A 17,715-nucleotide genomic window follows, 5' to 3' on the forward strand; every position below is an offset into this window, starting at 1 on the left:
TTAAGAGTAGAGGCAGGCAGCATACCAATGAAAAATATAAGGACACGAAACTATAAAACAAAACCACACTAGAAAACAAATCGACTGGCAACCGATCCCCCCCCCCCCTTTCCGTCGTGAATAATATCTTTCGTTGTGTCTTTCGTCCGCAATTAAAGTGCCAACATCTCTCATGGCGGCGAGGCTTACCTAGTGTCACGCTCGAGCTCCCCGAACCATAAGAGGTGGCAAAACGGTAACGAGGGTCTTTCAACACACGTCAGTTCTGCGCTGCTTTCTCCCGTACAGCCACAACAAAGAAACGCGCCTATTTAAATGGGGCTTCCAAGCTTCCAAGTCGGCTTGTCGCATCGCCGAAACCACTAGACAGGGGCAAGAGATCAGGTGCACGCGATCCCCTCATTTGTGTCCCTCGCTCTCCAGTCTCACTCACGAAAGGCCGTGTTTTAAGCTTCCAACGCCTGGCGGGCGGGAGACAGTCGTCGGACCATATCTCGCGTGGCTTTTAACGCGGAAATGCGTTTGGGATGCCGGCGCGCCATAGTTATCGCGTATACATGAGTAAAGCGCCCGCAACTTTCTGCAACACTTCTTTGTCCGCACTGCATAGTTCACCTGGATAAGATTCTAGCTACGAACGTATATGAATAGAAAGTGGCTGACAATCCCGGTGCCGAGAGGAAGGAAAGGAGTCGAGGTCCCGTCATGCATAATGTAAAATGCAAGTATTAACGCGAATTGAACGTTATCGTTTTGCTCCGGCTGAACAAGGTCGATATTTTTTTTTTTTTTTCTGTGTTGTGATAGCTTATACGGTTAAAATGTCAGCGCAGGATACTCAAAGCAAGTAGCTATAGCTTTAAGCTCGCGTGTATATCGTTCAGCCTTCTTGAAAAAGCCAGCTGCATTATAGCACCCAGCAAGTCAAGCGCAAAGCGATCGCCTTCCAGTCGCATCAGAGTGCATGGGAGGATAAAAGGTGTGGATGCTGACCGTTCGAGTCCTTGGAGGGAGTGCCGATGATCCAGTTCTCGTCGGCGTCGAAGTGCGCGTCGCCGCCCATGCCTTCTCCGGGGAAGAAGGCGTGCGCGAGGACGGTGCCCGGCCCATCGAACGAGTAGCCATCGCCATGGTCGAGGCTCGCGAAGGCCACGGCGATGTCGGCGCCGCCCTCTCCGCCCCGTCGACGGCCGGAGGATACCTCGGTGAAGCGAAGCTTGGACGCGTCGCTCCACACCTTGAGCGCCTTGCTGATGGCCGCGCGGATCATGCCCCGGTCGGCTAGGCGCGGGAAGTCCTCCACGCTGCGCAATCAATCAATCAATCAATCAATCAATCAATCAATCAATCAATCAATCAATCAATCAATCAATCAATCAATCAATCAATCAATCAATCAATCATGGCCAAAATTTGCTGCACATTGAAAAACTGATGATCTGTTAATATGATAACTAGCGTTGAAGGCCCATGCTTGATGACTCCGGCAACTATATATTCCAGAGTTTCCACACCTCTTGCCGAAGTGTTATCTCTTGTCAGCTGTACACTTTTGCAAAGGTCAGTGGCTGCGTGTAAGTATCATGCATTCAAAACGTGAATCTCATGAAGATCAGACATGAGCCTTATGCCAGCGTAACTCATTACTCAAGGCCGTTCCATTTAGCGGGTTTCGGCGTGCCTATTACAGAGACACGGGTCGTGGGAGGAAGCCAGTTTCGACCCCTGGGCGGCCTCAAAAAAGAGATACGCGCCCATGCATCCGGCCGGCGCAGCTGGATGTGACCCAGCAGCGCGCTTCGGAACTCGGCCAAGTTGAAAGGAGCGAAGAGGAAGCGCCAGAGAAGGAAGAACAATGCTCGGCGGGTCGGCTGCCAATTAGCGGGAGCCCAATGAATGCCGGCCGAAGAGCCGAGAAATGCGCAGCCCGGCATCGCACAAACCTGGTTGCCGAGAAACTTTTTTTTTTTTTTTTCCACCGACACTCTCTCTCACGAACCGCAGCCGGTGAGAAGAATAGCAGGCGCGCGACGTTCCGCTGTCGTCTGGGAAGCAGTGAGTCAGCGGAAGAGGTTTTAAGCGACCAGGGGCGAGACGTATTCTGACAACTGGTTTAACTTTTAGCGTGAATCTGATTTAGCCAGAACAGAGCAGTCGCTTGTCTTTGCTGCCCCGACGAAAAGCGGAGAGCTTGCTCTCCCGAAACTTTTGTAAACCGGTTGCAATTTCTGCTTTCGACTATAGTCTAAATGCTACGTCAGGTTAGAAATATTTAGGCCGTGCCACCGAATAGATACAGCGCTACAGTGTAAAAAAAAAAAAAAAAGAAAAAGAAATTGTAGCACCGAAGGCTGGGGTGAAGAGACAAATAAAAAAAATTACGAGGGACTTTAGCGACCAAATTAGTGAAAGGCGAAAGCCTGAGTGCCGCATTCTGCTACGTAACTGGCACTGATTAGTAAATAATTAATTAGTCATTAGGCAGTGAATTAATTAATCACCCAATCATATAATTTATCAGTCGTTATTAATTAAACAGACGTTAATTAGTTAAACTAATATAATTAATTAATCATTTATCGGTATATGACCATATAAGGTACGCATTCGCGCATACTGTGGTGGTGCTCTGTGATTGGTCGAGACCTCTATGACGCCATCCCGCCTCGGCCAATCAGAGCCGCCGCAAAAGCGGGACACATTTTGTCCGCGACAGCATGAGCCATTAAAGGCTTTCGCCTTAAAAGAAAAATAGAGTTATTCGACCAGTAGGACAAGGGTGTTCTATGTGAGAAGAAAAAAAAAAAAGGTGTACTGCAAGTCAGTACGCGAATGATTAACATCGATGGCGCCAGCTGTCAAAGAGAAATGAATCGAGACGCTGCGCTGCCTCCGTCTCTAAATTCGTGCTTCTGGCGAGTCGTGCTCGAATGTCGACTTCGAGCACACAATTCGCGCACCGTTAAGGAATCGCACGCGCCATCTGCTGCTTATTTTTTGCAGCGAAGAACCGGGAGGAAGCCCCGCATTTACATTAGGGGTACGCTCGCTGCGTCGTGCTTTTCGGGACCATGTGTTCTTTCCTGCAAGCAAAGGCCTCGGCTGCGCTCTGTCGGCCGCATCGTAACTCGCGGCTTCGAGTCGTTATCGAGTAGTTTTTGTTGTTGTTTGTGTCTTTTACTAAACAGCAGTGCCAAGCTACATGTCGAAATTCTATCGGTAACAAGATATTCTTACAGCCTTCGGCGGCTTAGATGTTTCGAAACCTCAATCGATACTGGCTTGTTCTTTCCTTCGAAGACACCGATGTACCGATGGTTTCTCGAGAAACCCCAAATAATTGTTGGAATCGGTATAATGCCTCGAGCTGCACACGGTACACGTCTTTTCGGTTGCAAGAACACAAAGCCCCGGTACAGTCCCAACAAAATGTACGTATATAAAACTCCGACCACTCGGCGCAAATGCGACGAACTATATATATCAAAGCGTTCGCAGCCACTATAGTATAGTGTATAATAAGTACATAGAGAACACAGAGACGCGGGTAACTGAGTTCGCGATGTACGTGTCGTCTCGTACTAATGTCGTGTAGTTTTGAAAGGAAAACAAAATATCAACGAAAGAGAAGGGAGGAAGAGAAAAGGAAAGACGAGCCCGAGATTTATTTCGCGGTTTTGTCGCTTGTCAATCCGCGTCGCGCACCATTTGCCCCGCCGATTATACTTTCCGTCGAAGCTGCGCGCCGCAAGACGTGACGTCGAGCATCAGTCGCCGAGAGTCACAACGTCTCCAGCTCTGCTCTTACTCGCCCTTAATCCTGTTTTGGTCTTTTTTCTCTTCTCTCCTTTCTCCTCCGGCATCGTCTCGGAGGTGCCCGCCAGTCTCCCCATCACGGCGCTGAATTTTTCATGACGTTTCAGCGGCGCCGGAGGGTGTTCGCACCATGCTCTAACCGCACGCCGCGCCGCCTGCCTTTCTGTGTGTACTCTGCTTTCTCATATATGGCTGGCGTCACTCTAAGGGAGGGCGCAAATTGCATCTGAAAAGTAATTCAAGCTCGCTGTGTTGGTTACTTCTGAGGAAAAATGCGAAATCGCGTGACTCAGTGGTCATCGAATTATACGGTGCAAGTTGCCGTACATACGCGCTAGACAGAGTGACATCAAGTATTGTCGACACTTTGCCAGTTATGGAAATTTCTTTAATCCAGTGTCTATAATTTCAAATCGCAAGCGGCGTACACGGTTCGTGGCTGTAAATGCAGCTCATTTAATTTCGCCTTTTATTTTCTCGTTTTGTTTCTTCATTAATAGCTTTTTCTCCTCATATTAACGGAAAAAAAGTTATCACGTAAATAAAAAGAGAACACGTTTCCTGTTTTTAAACTATTTTGGTAGGCTTTAGTGACATGGAGGGACTTAAGTGGAAGCGCTGATGCCCTCAAATATATATTCGCGCATGCATGAAATGGAAAATCTGACAGTACATGTTGTCCAAAATAGAAAGCTTACTCGCCATTAAAAAAATAACCACTTTTTATCCAGAGCATATACGCCTGGCACTGCCGTGTTGTGAGCTGCGTTCCAAGCTTTTCGGCTGAAACGCAGTTAGAATAGTTCACGGGGCGCTTAGTGGCCTTAATAAGGTAGCGTTGCCAACTAAGCGTTTCGAGGTGGTCGCATTAAATCCCTAAACTATCGCACCGAACTGTAGGTTCTCCTCCTCGGAAGTTTTCGCATGAAATAAGAAGAAAGCTGCATTAAAATTCTCTAAGCCACTTTCCTAATGCAACAAAACCTACACCAAGTTGTCGGTAGGCGGCATGTGAATGCTTTCCTGTGTGTACTTTTGAATTTGTCGAGAACTGGAAAAAAAGAAAAAAGTCAATAAGAAGAAAGTTCCTCAGTAGCCGAGGAATAGCGCGCTTATCTCAAGACTCAAAGGGGCTGCGGTTCGATCGCCGCGTCGACCTCTTTTATTTTTTTTTTTAATTTTTGTCAGCGCGATTACGTTTCTTTCTTCAGAAGTACTCCCTGATTGTGGTAGAATGACATCATGTCCATGCATGCGGACCTGTGGGTAATTGTGTAGTGACGTCAGTCATCGATGCTGTACTTGATGACCCTTACAGACCGGAGTTTCTGGACTATATCTTTGCCATCATTCTATTGAAACCCGTCGTGGTGGTGCAGTGATTAGGGCGCTCGATCGACTACTGCTTATGTCCAATTAGCATATGCCCAAATAGCTGAGGAAAGGAGGATTGCAAAAGGTATGGGGGAAAGAGAAAGATACAAGGTTCTCAATGCAGATTTTCAGAAAATAGCAAGGAGAGATAAGAATGCCTTCCTGAACATACAGTGTCAAGCAGTTGAGGACAACAGCCAATTAAGGAACACAAGAGCTCTGTATAAGACAATCAAAGATATCAAAGGAAGCTTCTGTGCTAAGCTGGGCGTGATAAAGGACAAACGAGACAAGGACCTCACTGAAGCCTCAGAGATAAAGAAGAGGTGGCAGGAATACACAGAAGAACTGTACAAGAAGGACCCGGATGTGCAAACCCAACATAGGACGGTTGTGATTACTGATCTCGAGCCGGGCATCCTGAAGAGTGAAGTTGAATGGGCCTTAGCCAGCCTTGCTAAGAACAAAGCTAGCGGAATTGATAGTATTCCAGCTGAGTTGCTTCAAAACCTCAACCACGACGCTGTTAACACACTGCATACATTATTTCAAAAGATTTGGACAACCCTGCAGTGGCCACAGGATTGGAGGAGGTCAGTTTACATCCCCATTCCAAAGAAAGGCAGTGCCAAAGATTGTTCCAACTACCGCACGATCGCGCTTATTTCGCATGCTAGCAAGGTGATGTTAAAAATCCTGCAAGGTAGGCTGCAGCAGTATGTGGATCGGGAGCTTCCGGACGTGCAAGCTGGGTTTCGCAAGGGCACAGGAACTAGAGACCAAATTGCCAACCTTCGCTGGATCATGGAAAAAGCAAGAGAGTTCCAGAAACCCATTTACTTCTGCTTTATTGATTATGCGAAAGCGTTTGACTGCGTAGATCACAGCAGATTGTGGCAAGCTCTCCAAGAGATGGGAGTTCCAATTCACCTCATCTGTCTCCTCAGGAACCTTTATGAAGGGCAAGAGGCCACAGTCAGAACTGGGCATGGTCTTACTGATTGGTTTCCGATTGAGAAAGGGGTGAGGCAAGGCTGCATACTGTCGCCCTGCCTATTTAACCTATATGCAGAGTGCATCATGAGGAAGGCCGGTCTGGACGAGTCTTCAGCTGGAGTGAAGATTGCTGGAAAACGTATCAACAACCTTAGATATGCGGATGATACCACTTTAATGGCAGAAAGTGAAGTGGAACTCAAGAGACTTCTGATGCGCGTACAAGAAGAGAGTGAGAAGTTTGGGCTTAAACTGAACATTAAAAAGACGAAGACCATGGCGTCTTGCCCTATCAAGTCCTGGAGCATCAATGGACAAGAAGTGGAAGCTGCGACAGATTTTCTGTTCTTGGGCGCCAAGATTACCTCGGAAGGAGACTGCAGCCATGAAATTAGGAGACGTCTGCTTCTGGGAAAGAGAGCAATGGTTAGCCTTGACCGCCTAGTAAAGAGCAGAGACATTAGTCTGCCAACCAAGATCCGTATAACCCGTGCTATGGTCTTTCCAGTTGTGATGTATGGATGCGAGAGTTGGACTGTGAAAAAGGCTGACCGCCGAAGAATTGACGCGTTTGAATTGTGGTGCTGGCGAAGACTCTTAAGAGTTCCTTGGACTGCCAGAAGATCAAATCAGTCGATATTGTCGACCATAAACCCTGACTGCTCATTGGAGGGTCAAATTCTAAAGTTAAAGCTCAGCTAATTTGGTCATCTGATGAGAAGAGAGGAGTCGCTGGAGAAAGATTTGATGTTGGGAAAGGTTGAGGGTCGCCGGAGAAGGGGTAGGCAGCGAACGCGATGGTTAGATGGCATTCTCGAGGCATTGCAGATGAAGCTATGTGATGTTAAGAAGATAGTGAGAGACCGGAAAGCGTGGCGTGACATGGTCCATAGGGTCACGAAGAGTCGGACACGACTGAACGCCTGAACTGAATTAAGGATGCGGGGTCGATTCCGGCCACGGCGGCCACTTTTCGGTGGAGGCGAGAAACTAAGCGCCCGTGTGCTTTGCGTTGTCGGGTGGTCGGAATTTTCGGAACCCTCCACAACGGCGTCTGCTATAGCCTAAGTTGCTTTGGGAGGTTAAACTCCACAAACCAAACCAAGCCAAACCATTCGACCTTATTCTGTTTTCTGCACACGCCCAGAATAATATATATGTATGATTGATGAAGAGTCAGTATTGCCTATATCGCGTACATATAGCGCTTATTTCAGCTTAGCTCGTTACGTGTTTTGATTTTATTCTACACTGATGCAAATAAGCCGCCCGCTGCATTTCACACTCTCTCCCTGTTCATTTCATTTCCATCTCTCCGATTCCTCACTGTGCCATTTACTAACCGTGGCAGGTGTTTGCAGTGGTGCTTCGCTCTGCCACCCAGGCACACTTAAGCTTCGTTTCTAAGTGCAGGACGTCCAAAATTTTGGACTATGGCAGAGCTTAAATAAGCGGAATTTACAGTGTTTACAGAAAAAGGTCAGTTTTTGTTACTACCTGGAACCTACGGAAAGACCGATTAAGAGCTTGATTCGAATTGAGACCTCGCATATCGCATCCGCAAACTATGCAGGCAGGGGTCCCATTAAAATGTACCACAATATATGTACTTGTAGCGCTTCGAGTCAGTGTCCCTAGGCCGAGCTGACTGACCGAGTAACGGGCGACGCGGGCGGTTTCAGAACGCGAAACGAGCAATTTCCAAAACTAAAGTAGCGGCGATGCAATTGAGGGGCACGCAACCGCTGTCGCACCCTGGCGCACACAAAATGGCACACAAGGCGCGCCGCTGCAGTCTTTTATTCTGACACGGAAAACGACACCCGGGCGAGGCATATACGGCGGTGAAATGGCTGCTCGCCGCTATAATGGAGACAGCAGTGCGCCACATGGCGTGAAGTTACACAGGGAAAGCCAACCATCAGGGGAAGGAGCGGAAAGAGACAAATAAAGAGACAGAACAAAAAAGAAAGGAGAGTTCGCAGCAGTTTGTACGCTGCTCAGCGGGCTTCGCAGCAGAAGCAGCAGCAGCAGCTGAGGGTCTGCCTACTTTCTCGAAACGCTACCCCATTACTCGCGGCCAGGCCGGGCAGCCCCAGAGTCGGGCTCCTTTGCCGTGTGCATACGAAGTAGAAAGAAGAGAGGAGGCGGTGAAGGGAGAACCAGACACGCAGGGCAAGGCGACGACACTGAGGTCCTTGTGCGTGTATGCTTGGTATAGGCAATGAAACTCGTAAATCGCAGGCGCTGGTAAGACCGACCGCCTCAGCGCGAGCCGGAAACGCAGCGAGCTCACTGGCCCGTTTCTTTGGGCCGCATTGAGACTACACGAAATGGTAATAACTGGCCTTAGATGTAGATGAAGACAAAAAACAAACAAAGAAGCCATGCCGCGCACTTTCCTCTTTCCTCGCAAGCTGAGATCATGCACCTTGGAATCTTTCTCTGCAAGCAGCCCGCAGAGACAACGGACCAGAACGAGGAACACAGAACAAGCACTGATAACTCTTCAAAAGGAGTTGTATTTCTCGATGTTTTATTTTCCCTTCCTTTATTGTGGCTCTCCTTCTCAATCGTCGTCTGTCTCGCATGACAGGAGTAAAACTTACCCCACCCGCCACAGCTCTGTTTGTCCGTGGTGTGGCGCCTGCCCCACTCTACTCCACATATCCTGGGAATGTACAGCAGAACCACAGAATTTGTCACATCCAGAACCCACATACAAGCAGTGGGAAGCAATGCTGAGCCCTTACAGACACTTCACCGAAATTCCGTACCCACAGCCCCCATACAGCATAGTTAGTCTCTCTCGACATATCTCTGGACTAGGCGTGGCGCAAACCTATACGACCCTATAGAGCCATCTATACGCATACTGGTTTTCCTCTGCTCGGCTCTGTCCTTTTAAGTGCTACCCTAACCGATGGTCGCTTAAGGTAACAAACTGGATTCCAAGGGAAGGAAAGCGCAGCAGGGGCCGACAGAAAGTTAGGTGGGCCGGAGGATGAGGTTAAGAAGTTCGCAGGTGTCAAGCGGATGCAGCTAGCACAGAGTCGGGTTAATTGGAGAAATATGGGAGAGGCCTTCGCATTGCAGTGGGTATAGTCAGGCTGATGATGGTGATGATGATTACGATGATGATGATGATGATGCTCTGTCCTTGTCTGAGTCTGTCAAGGCTTGATCTGCCCTAATTGTTTTTCTCCACGCTCCAACTAGAACAATGTCTCACAGTGTCCTCCAGTACTTCGACGACCTCAGTCCTCTCTAACCCAGCAAGCTGGTATGCGAAATATTCGGGACTCTGCGTGCAATCTCAGCGCTGGTGCTTCGCGCGTCTTGAAAGCCACCTTCTCGGTACTGTGACGACCACGTAGTACGCGCACAGCGAAGAACCCCTCGCTCGCACCTCACCAGAGTGCGGTCGTCGGAGCGTGCTTCGAGAGGCGCGCAGGCGTAAACAGCTCGCGCCCTTTTTACGACACATCTAATGGGTCGAGAAAGTATCGCCGGCGGAAGCACGCATTAGCATGTCCTTTGGGGGCCCTCCGTTAGCAGGAGCGACTAGGAAAGGGGTGAGCATCGAAGGGAAAGCGAACTTCGATACCCTTTGCCCTCCCCTGTACGCCCTGCCGGGAACAGTGCGCGTCGCGAAAAGTATACAGTGCGCTTGAAAAGGAGATCGGCACAGGTGACAGTTGCTCAAGCTGGTCAATGCTTGGCTTGCTTTTGAAAACGGGCCGCTGAAATGGCTCTCATTTTGAAACATATCGGTTTCGATCTTCGACTTTCTGGGGATCACTCTTTCTTCACGACAAAGCCGGTATTCAGGATCGTGTAAAAGCAGCACCATAGGGCTGTAATGGTGGTCTCCACCAAGGATGTTTTCTGTTACAAGATATCTTTTCACAGGCCCCGAATTAGAATTGTACTTGTGTAAATTTTATGTTGATGTTTTTGCACTTTATGCTTTTGTGTTTTCTTTTGGAATTGTTGCCCCTCCTGCCAGGACCCTTCACTGGGTCTGCAGTATGATCGAATAAATAAATAAATAAATAAATAAATAAATAAATAAATAAATAAATAAATAAATAAATAAATAAATAAATAAATAAATAAATAAATAAATAAATAAATAAATAAATAAATAAATAAATAAATAAATAAATTTAACGGCTCTTTTCTAGTGGAATAGACACGTTTCCCAAAAGTGTCCCCAAAGGACGCAGACATTTCCCAGTTCAGATTAAAGAAGGATAATTCGCGATCATAATGCCTACAGCGCCAAGTGGTCCGTATATACGGAACAAGTCGCAAAGTGGACACTTTGAAACAGACGAAACACAGCCCTGTGATCTAGCTTAGCTTGTGTACACCTAAATGCAGGAGATTCAGGGGTTTAGGGTATGTTTTCGTTAAATTAAGTCGCAGGACCACTTAGATACAGGTCGAGAAGGCTTATTAAATTTTACAAGCTCATGCGTCAAAGAAGGTCTGCTCATTCCGAACGCAATGTGTACGCCTTGAGACATTGCTCGGCACAGGGGCTCAATCGCAGCAGGCACTCGCCAGCGCTATGTCTCACAAAGAGAGCATGAAAGTTCAAGCTTGAACTAACTTATTAGCGAGAAGTTCGCGGTCGGCCTTTTGACGGATAGCGTATAGGATTCTTTTGGCTAAATTTCACCCTTTTTCCTTTATTGTTTAATTGGTTTAAACCTGTTAATGCTTTGCAGGAGCAGAAGCCTTTCTTACCTCATGCTTCACGTGACCAGAAAACGCCATCAGTACCTGCCAGTCATTCAGAGATCAATATTAATGAAATAAATAATTAATAATTATTCATGATTATTATGATTTGATCAGTCATAGTTAGTCACAGTCATGGTTACAGTGTCTAAAGTCATAACAGCTCAATGTAGATAGCGCCTCTGCATGCCCAGATATGTCTAAACATGCTAGGCGTTGGCGGAACTCCGTGTACGACACAGCATTAGAAGTGTGGACACAGGTGCACAACCATACCAGCTACAGGAGAGAAATGCTTTTGCAGTGCCGCATGTAAGAAGGCCTAAGTGTCCCCAGGAATTTTTGTCTTTATCTGTATATACCAGGAGTGCCAATATACGAGGAGCATCTGCAGCATCACGTTGAAGTGTTCTTGCTAACATCGATGATGCCGATGTCACAGTAGTCATCAGAACAAACGTTTCAGCAAAGTGTATCCAAATTTACATTAAAAAAAAAAAAAAAACTATTGTAAGTTTTCTAGGTTGTGCCATGGTGTATATATTTCTCTTTATTTTTATTTTTACCTATAATACCCTGTCCTTTCTCCCTGTAGCTCATCTCTTTGATTTCCTCCACTGCTTCCTCACTAGTCCTTTATTTCCGCCGCCTCAGTTCAGGTGCTTCAGATATCAGATAGCAGATACCGGGGCTGGCAAACATCTCTTCCTTCCTTTTGGATATGTAATAAAATAACCACATAATTACTATACCACATACTTTCTTATAGGCCAGTGAAATCAATTAAGTGACGATAACGGCCATGTGGTCCGGCCTTCGCTATATTTGTCGTTCTGCGAGGTTGATTTAAAGAATAATTAGCTAACTTCTTAAATACTAGCTTTGAGAAGAACTTGAAGCTGTCGATCTTATTAAAAACAGCGGTATGAAATACGTGCATCAAGGTATCATTTCATTTTTGTTAGCAGCAGCAGCAGCAGTAGCCTGAGTCCTGACTACGCCCATCTCAGAGCAAAGGCATGTACCGCGTATCTCTCCAATCCTTCGGTCCTGTGCCAGCTGCAATCACCTAATCCGCGTAAGCCTCTTAACCTCATTCACCCACCTAGCTTTCTGCCGCACCGTGCTATACGCCTGCCTTCCCTTGAAATCCAATTCGTTACTCCTAGCTAGAGAGCATTGGTTATTGACCACCTCTTGATATCGACTAGAATCTCATTATATCGCGTTTGCTACCTATTCCACTCTGTTCTCTCCTTGTCTCTTAACATTTAATTTTTTATTTCCATGGCTCTGCTTTGTCCACAATTTAAGACCACCCCTTTTCGCTAGCCTTCCCATTTCCGCTCCATAGGTGAGCACTGTCAAGGTACAACTGCTATACTACCTTTCTCTCGAGGGATAATTGTAAATTGCCGTTCGTAATCTCAGACTATATATATGCCAAACGCATTGCATCCTATTGTTATTCTCCTAGTGTAGCACTGTCGTGGTGCCGCTGAGCTGTCATTACTTGTCCTTGAATAGCCGTATTCATTTACCACTTCTAACATTTCTACCACTTCACCTCCGCAAACTGCTGCTCCCTTCCGAGATGGTTATGCCTGCCAGAAGCTGCTAACCCGTTGGCCGACAAAAGCTATAACCAAATAGTGTAAAAGTAGCTTCCCGGTAAACATTGCAGTCTGTTTGCGCTTTTTTCCCCTGAAGCCAATCCTTAAGAAACATAAATTAAACAGAAATAAAAAGTGCAGATATAGGCCACTTGCCTTCACTTGGCTTAACCAGCCTGGGGCACTAGTTGTTTAAAATCTTGGTTCAATTCAGCTGGAACGTCTACTGGATAGTACTCGACGTTCGCCGAAAGTAATCGATTTCACCTTCATAATTTTCAAGCAGCCTTCGATAGAGATATATATGCGACCTAATTGAGAGGGTTTGAATTACGTAGTGCATCACATAATGCCGAATAACGTGTTCTGGATGCATAACCTTTTTAATCGGGGCTGTGCATTACGCATCGCGAGTGGCGAGAGGGGTCGCGGCGAAGCACAGAACGCTGGGACCGAACAGTATAGAGACCGCCCAGCTTAGGTTCAGAGCTGCATGCTCACGAGTGCGAGATGTAGTGCTATAGTGCGCTCATTGAAATGAATGAACAGAGAAGGCGATAAATAACGACAAAGTGGAAAAAAAAAAAAAACAAGCAAAAAAGGAGTAATCTTACTCCTCTTTCTCGAGGGGAGTGGACCGCAGGAAACATAAGCTGGATGGAGCCTGTCGGTCGGCTGCGGACGGCAGGTCCCCTAGGGAGCGAGGAACCCTCCTGCCGCTTATCTGCTTCTATTGAAAGCCCGTTAGCGCGGCTGCTCGCAGTCTCGGCGGCGCTGAGGCCGGCAGCGCGCATAGCAGATTTATTGGGGTAACCGTCTCTTCTATCGTGGGACGGGAGGCTCCCGTCGTCGATTTATGAAGAAGTTTCTCGCCAGGCCCCGCGGCGAGCGATCGTTCCTGCTCGCACATCCGTCGGAGCGTTGTTGGCCCGGCAACGTTTCTCTCCGTTATTCGTCGCATGCAGGAGCGGACGGTGCCCGTCACGTCGGCCATGCAGCAGCAGCGTCTCTGGCGCCGATCGGACGGCGATAGGCACATCGCTCGCCTCTCGTCGCCATTCGACGCCGCTGTCTGTTTCCGGGCCGGACGAGCGGCTCGAGGCGCCGGAACGCCTCGGTGTACACGGCGCAAGATCTTTTTTCCCCTGCCGCCGACGCACGATGCATTAACGGCAGCGCTCGGCGTCGGATGCGGCACATCAAACATTGACGCAGCTGACTTTTGGCCACTGCCATTCTTTGTAATGCGATACTGTCGATACTGCTCGCGCACGCTCGTATGCGTGCTCGAGTCTCTCGCTAGCATAGTGCTATCGTGGTAGAAAAAACTGTGAACGCTACAATGCTTGAATGTAATAATGTCGTGTAAAGTAGTAGAAGTGAAGTATGCTTTTTGTATATATTCGTGGAAAAATGGCGCATATGTGCTCTTTCGGGTTTGACATATGCGAGTGCCTGAAAAGGGCGGTGCTGGGGCTTGAGACCTGACGACTTAAAAACGATGCACCACTTGAGAAGGCACGAGAAAAGGTGAACCGCATGAGGTGAGAGGCCATTGGCAACAGTGAATGCTTTTCTCAAAGGAGAAGAAGTAGTATTTGCAGGTACGACTACACTGAGTGCGGAGAACTTTATGAAAGGAAGGGCACAGAGGAGACGGCTTGACGCACGTTGCACTGAGGAGCGGAAAAGGGGGGAAATGGTGAGAAGAATGACAAGTCTGACGCACGTGCCGTAATTGCAAATTACCCTAATCCGAGTGATCTAGCCCAGAGTAGCATACCCGCCCCGCAAGCGCGTTTAACTAACCATTGTAACGTGGTGAGCATTGAGTACTGACACAGCTGTGGTTTTCACGCCGATGAGTAACACATGCAATAGCATTATTTATTACCATAGGGCGATATTGGACATTATTTGTACGTTAAAATTAGACGCAAAGTAAAGATGTAAAACAGCCGATGATATCGATGGGAGTGCGACATCTCCGGAAAGCGAGGTAGCGTCACGGTGATAGCGTTTATCCAGTCACTGTCAACACCCTATACCTCCCCGCTTTACAACTTTCCGAGCCAGTTCGGAGACCTTTCCCTGACCAATCAGAAACCAGTTTACACAGTGACCAGTAATGTATTTTAGATTTCAACTCAACGGACAAATCACAGTGCACCGTTTCTGACCAGTGGACCTGAGAGTAAAGCCCCGACAAAGGTTGTTAGTTGAAATGATTTGTATTGCCCTTTGCGAAGGCAGAAATAAAAACGCGCCCTGACCGGCTGCTAACGACCAGGACCTGAAGAGCGACGCGTCGCACACAATATCCTCTTTCGAAACTAATTTGAAGCTATCGTTGGGCTGCAGCGAAAGGCTAACGGAGCTGACCATCCCGAGGCCGACACGCCAGACAAGAAACGCTTTTGCCCTTAGGTTAGTGCAGCCCAAATTCCTCCAACTTCCTCAATGAATCAGTTTTGTACACGTAGCAGAAAACAAGTAACCGATTAGAATTACAAATTTTTCGTCTGCAGTGGTCTATTACAACTTAGGAAAAGGAACCCAACAATTACAAAAGCGATAACCGATAACCTTGCGGATTAAAACTGGCCGGCGCAGTTCCCTTATACGCCAGCAGTCTTCGTTTTTTTTTTTTTTTGCTCTTAATGTTTGCGTACTTATTTGTTTCAAGCTTTCCTGTAACAATTTATTCGGCGACACTAACCTGATTTAACCAGGGATGGGCGGAGCTGTCTACCCTCATTGACGACCTTGTGCACCGGCTGGTATACTTGATCGAGATGCCGCGCTTCGTTCGTCTTCATGCATCTAGATGGACGCCCATTGACGGAAATAAAGATTTTAGGTCCCTAGCCACGGCGATCGTCTGCGGCGAAGGCCTCCCAGGCACTGCTCCGCTTTATGAAAAGCACAGGCCTAATCGAAAGACTATGAGTTTGCTATGATATGACTGTGACGTGATGTGATATGTGGCATGTCTGTTATGTGACTGTACTAACTTCAACTATCCCTCACTCACAACTTTTAAATCCATTCATCCACTTCCCCCAGTGCAGGGTAGCAATCCGGTTGCTTTTACTGGTTAACCTCCCTATCTTTCCTCCTCATCTTCCTCCTCCTCCTCCATGCCCTTAAAGGATAAAACGCATGCTCACTAGGCATGACGTTCCGTCGTGCTGCTTTGAAGAAATACGAAGGACAGAACACGGGAATTTAGCCAAATGCAAGCCATTCAGAATTGTATGTTCGTGATGAACATTTTGCGTATGAGGCTTTTGCACACTCTATCGCGAGCAAATATCCCTATCTTCAGATTTTTTTTTTTTTTCAGGGCTTTTTTTCTCCGGTTTCTCAGTTCAGGTTCTCAAAGTTATACAAGGAGTTACAGCTTGCGTTTCTAAAAGAAAGTAACTATAAAAAGGATTCGAGGAAAAAGTAATCATATAACAGAGAACGTTGCCTTTGCAAAACGTAATCAAAGCATCGAAACATTTGAAGGAATTCTAATTTATTACAAGTGAATGATTACTTGTAACGCGTCATGTACAACTCTGCAACAAGTATAATAGCTGCGTTGACAGTTTGTGTAGAAAACTGCAAACTTGCGCTGAGCCTAGGAGAGTATAAGGAAGAAAAACAACTCATACAAGGTCGGGTTCGACCTTTAAGGGAAAGGGGAAAATCAGTTCCTGCATGTTCCATCCGGCCCGAGGTCGTAAATAGCATAAGTGCATGCATGCAAGCCTTCAAAAGCTCTCTGTGAAATTTGTCTAATTCCCAACGGTTCCTAGGCTGCAGCACATCGTTTGTCCACATTCACACTATGATGATGAATCGCCTTCTTCCGAACTCTCGGGCGGGCAGCGACACAAGAATGACATTGCTCATACGTCACGAGATTTCTTGACAGTTTGAGACGCAGAGCGGCGCACGCTTCGTTTGAGATGCGATGATGCCAGTAGAGTGAAGTCTCTCCAACACAGCTGCATCGCGCTGTCACCGCCTTGCAAACCATGTGTGTGTGCGTTCGCTGGCACCTCGTTTGCCAACGGGCCTTCTCCGAGTCTGGCGCGTATTCGATGCGCGCAGACCCGAAATGGCAATATGGGTCACGTCAATTTAACTCTGTCACCTTTCTTCGCCTTTATCTTGACGTGAATATATGACGTACGCAGCTCCTTTCTGAAGCTCGCAACGCGTTGCAGTGTACAGGCACTCACTGATTAATAAAGCGCGCCCACCGCTTACTTGGACGCGTTTATTATGTCCCTGTTTGTCCGTAAGCTTACTGCTTTATTAATATATTATTAGGCGATGGTAAGGCGGGCGAAGTCGCAGCGAGAGGTGAGGCCACGGAACAGATTAACGATCGACGGGCCCGGCGCTATATAGAACTACACTCCAAGCCGTCTATTTTTCCCTTGTAACAATGCACAAACGGCTTTATCGGGGTGTACAATCGACACGTACTAGTTCTATCGGCACAGAGGGCGTAAGAAGGCGGCTTCGCCACTGTAAGGTGAAGAATGACCAATACATCAATTGCGCACCATCAGCGACCAACAACAAAACTAGCTGGCTGTCTCTTAGTCACGTTTTGTTTAGTTTTTTTCCTGCTGTCGCATTCTCCAATCTCGCCTTTTCTTTCCTCCTTAGACGTGCGAGTATAGTGGAAGAAATAAACAACAATAAAAACGTAATGCATGCATCGACGCATAGTTTTCAAAGCACACGCAACTCCCAAAGATAGAACTGAGGATATAACAATCGCGCGCAGCAGGCAGCTACCACGCTTGGAGCAGGGACGAACAGGAACGCAGATAGTTGCTGAGAATCGAAAGAGACAGCAAGAGAGAGAGAGAGAGAGAGAGACGGAAGAAAGCGGGCCAACGAGGTTCAAGTTAGAGAAACGCGTCGAGTTCGCGAAGAAAGCACTTGTGCCAAAGCCGGCACTGATTAGAGTTTCTCCAAAGCGAATAAAGAAAGGAGGCGGGAAGATAGAGGATGCATAACCCCGAGAGGAAGGAAGGAGAAAAAAATAGAGACATTAAGAAAGTTGAAGCCATGGAGCAGGAGCGCGCGCACTTACGCGAGTTGGGTTACTCGCGCTCGATAGGTCCGCGCCAAGGGGGAAGGGAAGCAGAGAACACAA

General features: G+C 47.3%; 1 protein-coding gene across 2 annotated transcripts in view; it reads right to left on the minus strand.

Moving 5' to 3' along the window:
• Positions 1-17,715, minus strand: part of LOC146197192 (matrix metalloproteinase-2-like) — a 206,076-nt gene that overhangs the window by 50,716 nt on the left and 137,645 nt on the right. For both annotated transcript variants that reach the window (XM_084598980.1, XM_084598979.1), the window contains one exon: positions 994-1,304. In XM_084598980.1, the coding sequence (XP_084455106.1) occupies positions 994-1,304 (311 nt within the window). The remainder of the gene's footprint in view (positions 1-993; positions 1,305-17,715) is intronic.

This window comes from Amblyomma maculatum, chromosome 3 (genome assembly GCF_055883805.1).
Source record: "Amblyomma maculatum isolate TAMU_Amacu chromosome 3, ASM5588380v1, whole genome shotgun sequence".
NCBI classification, from domain to species: domain Eukaryota; kingdom Metazoa; phylum Arthropoda; class Arachnida; order Ixodida; family Ixodidae; genus Amblyomma; species Amblyomma maculatum.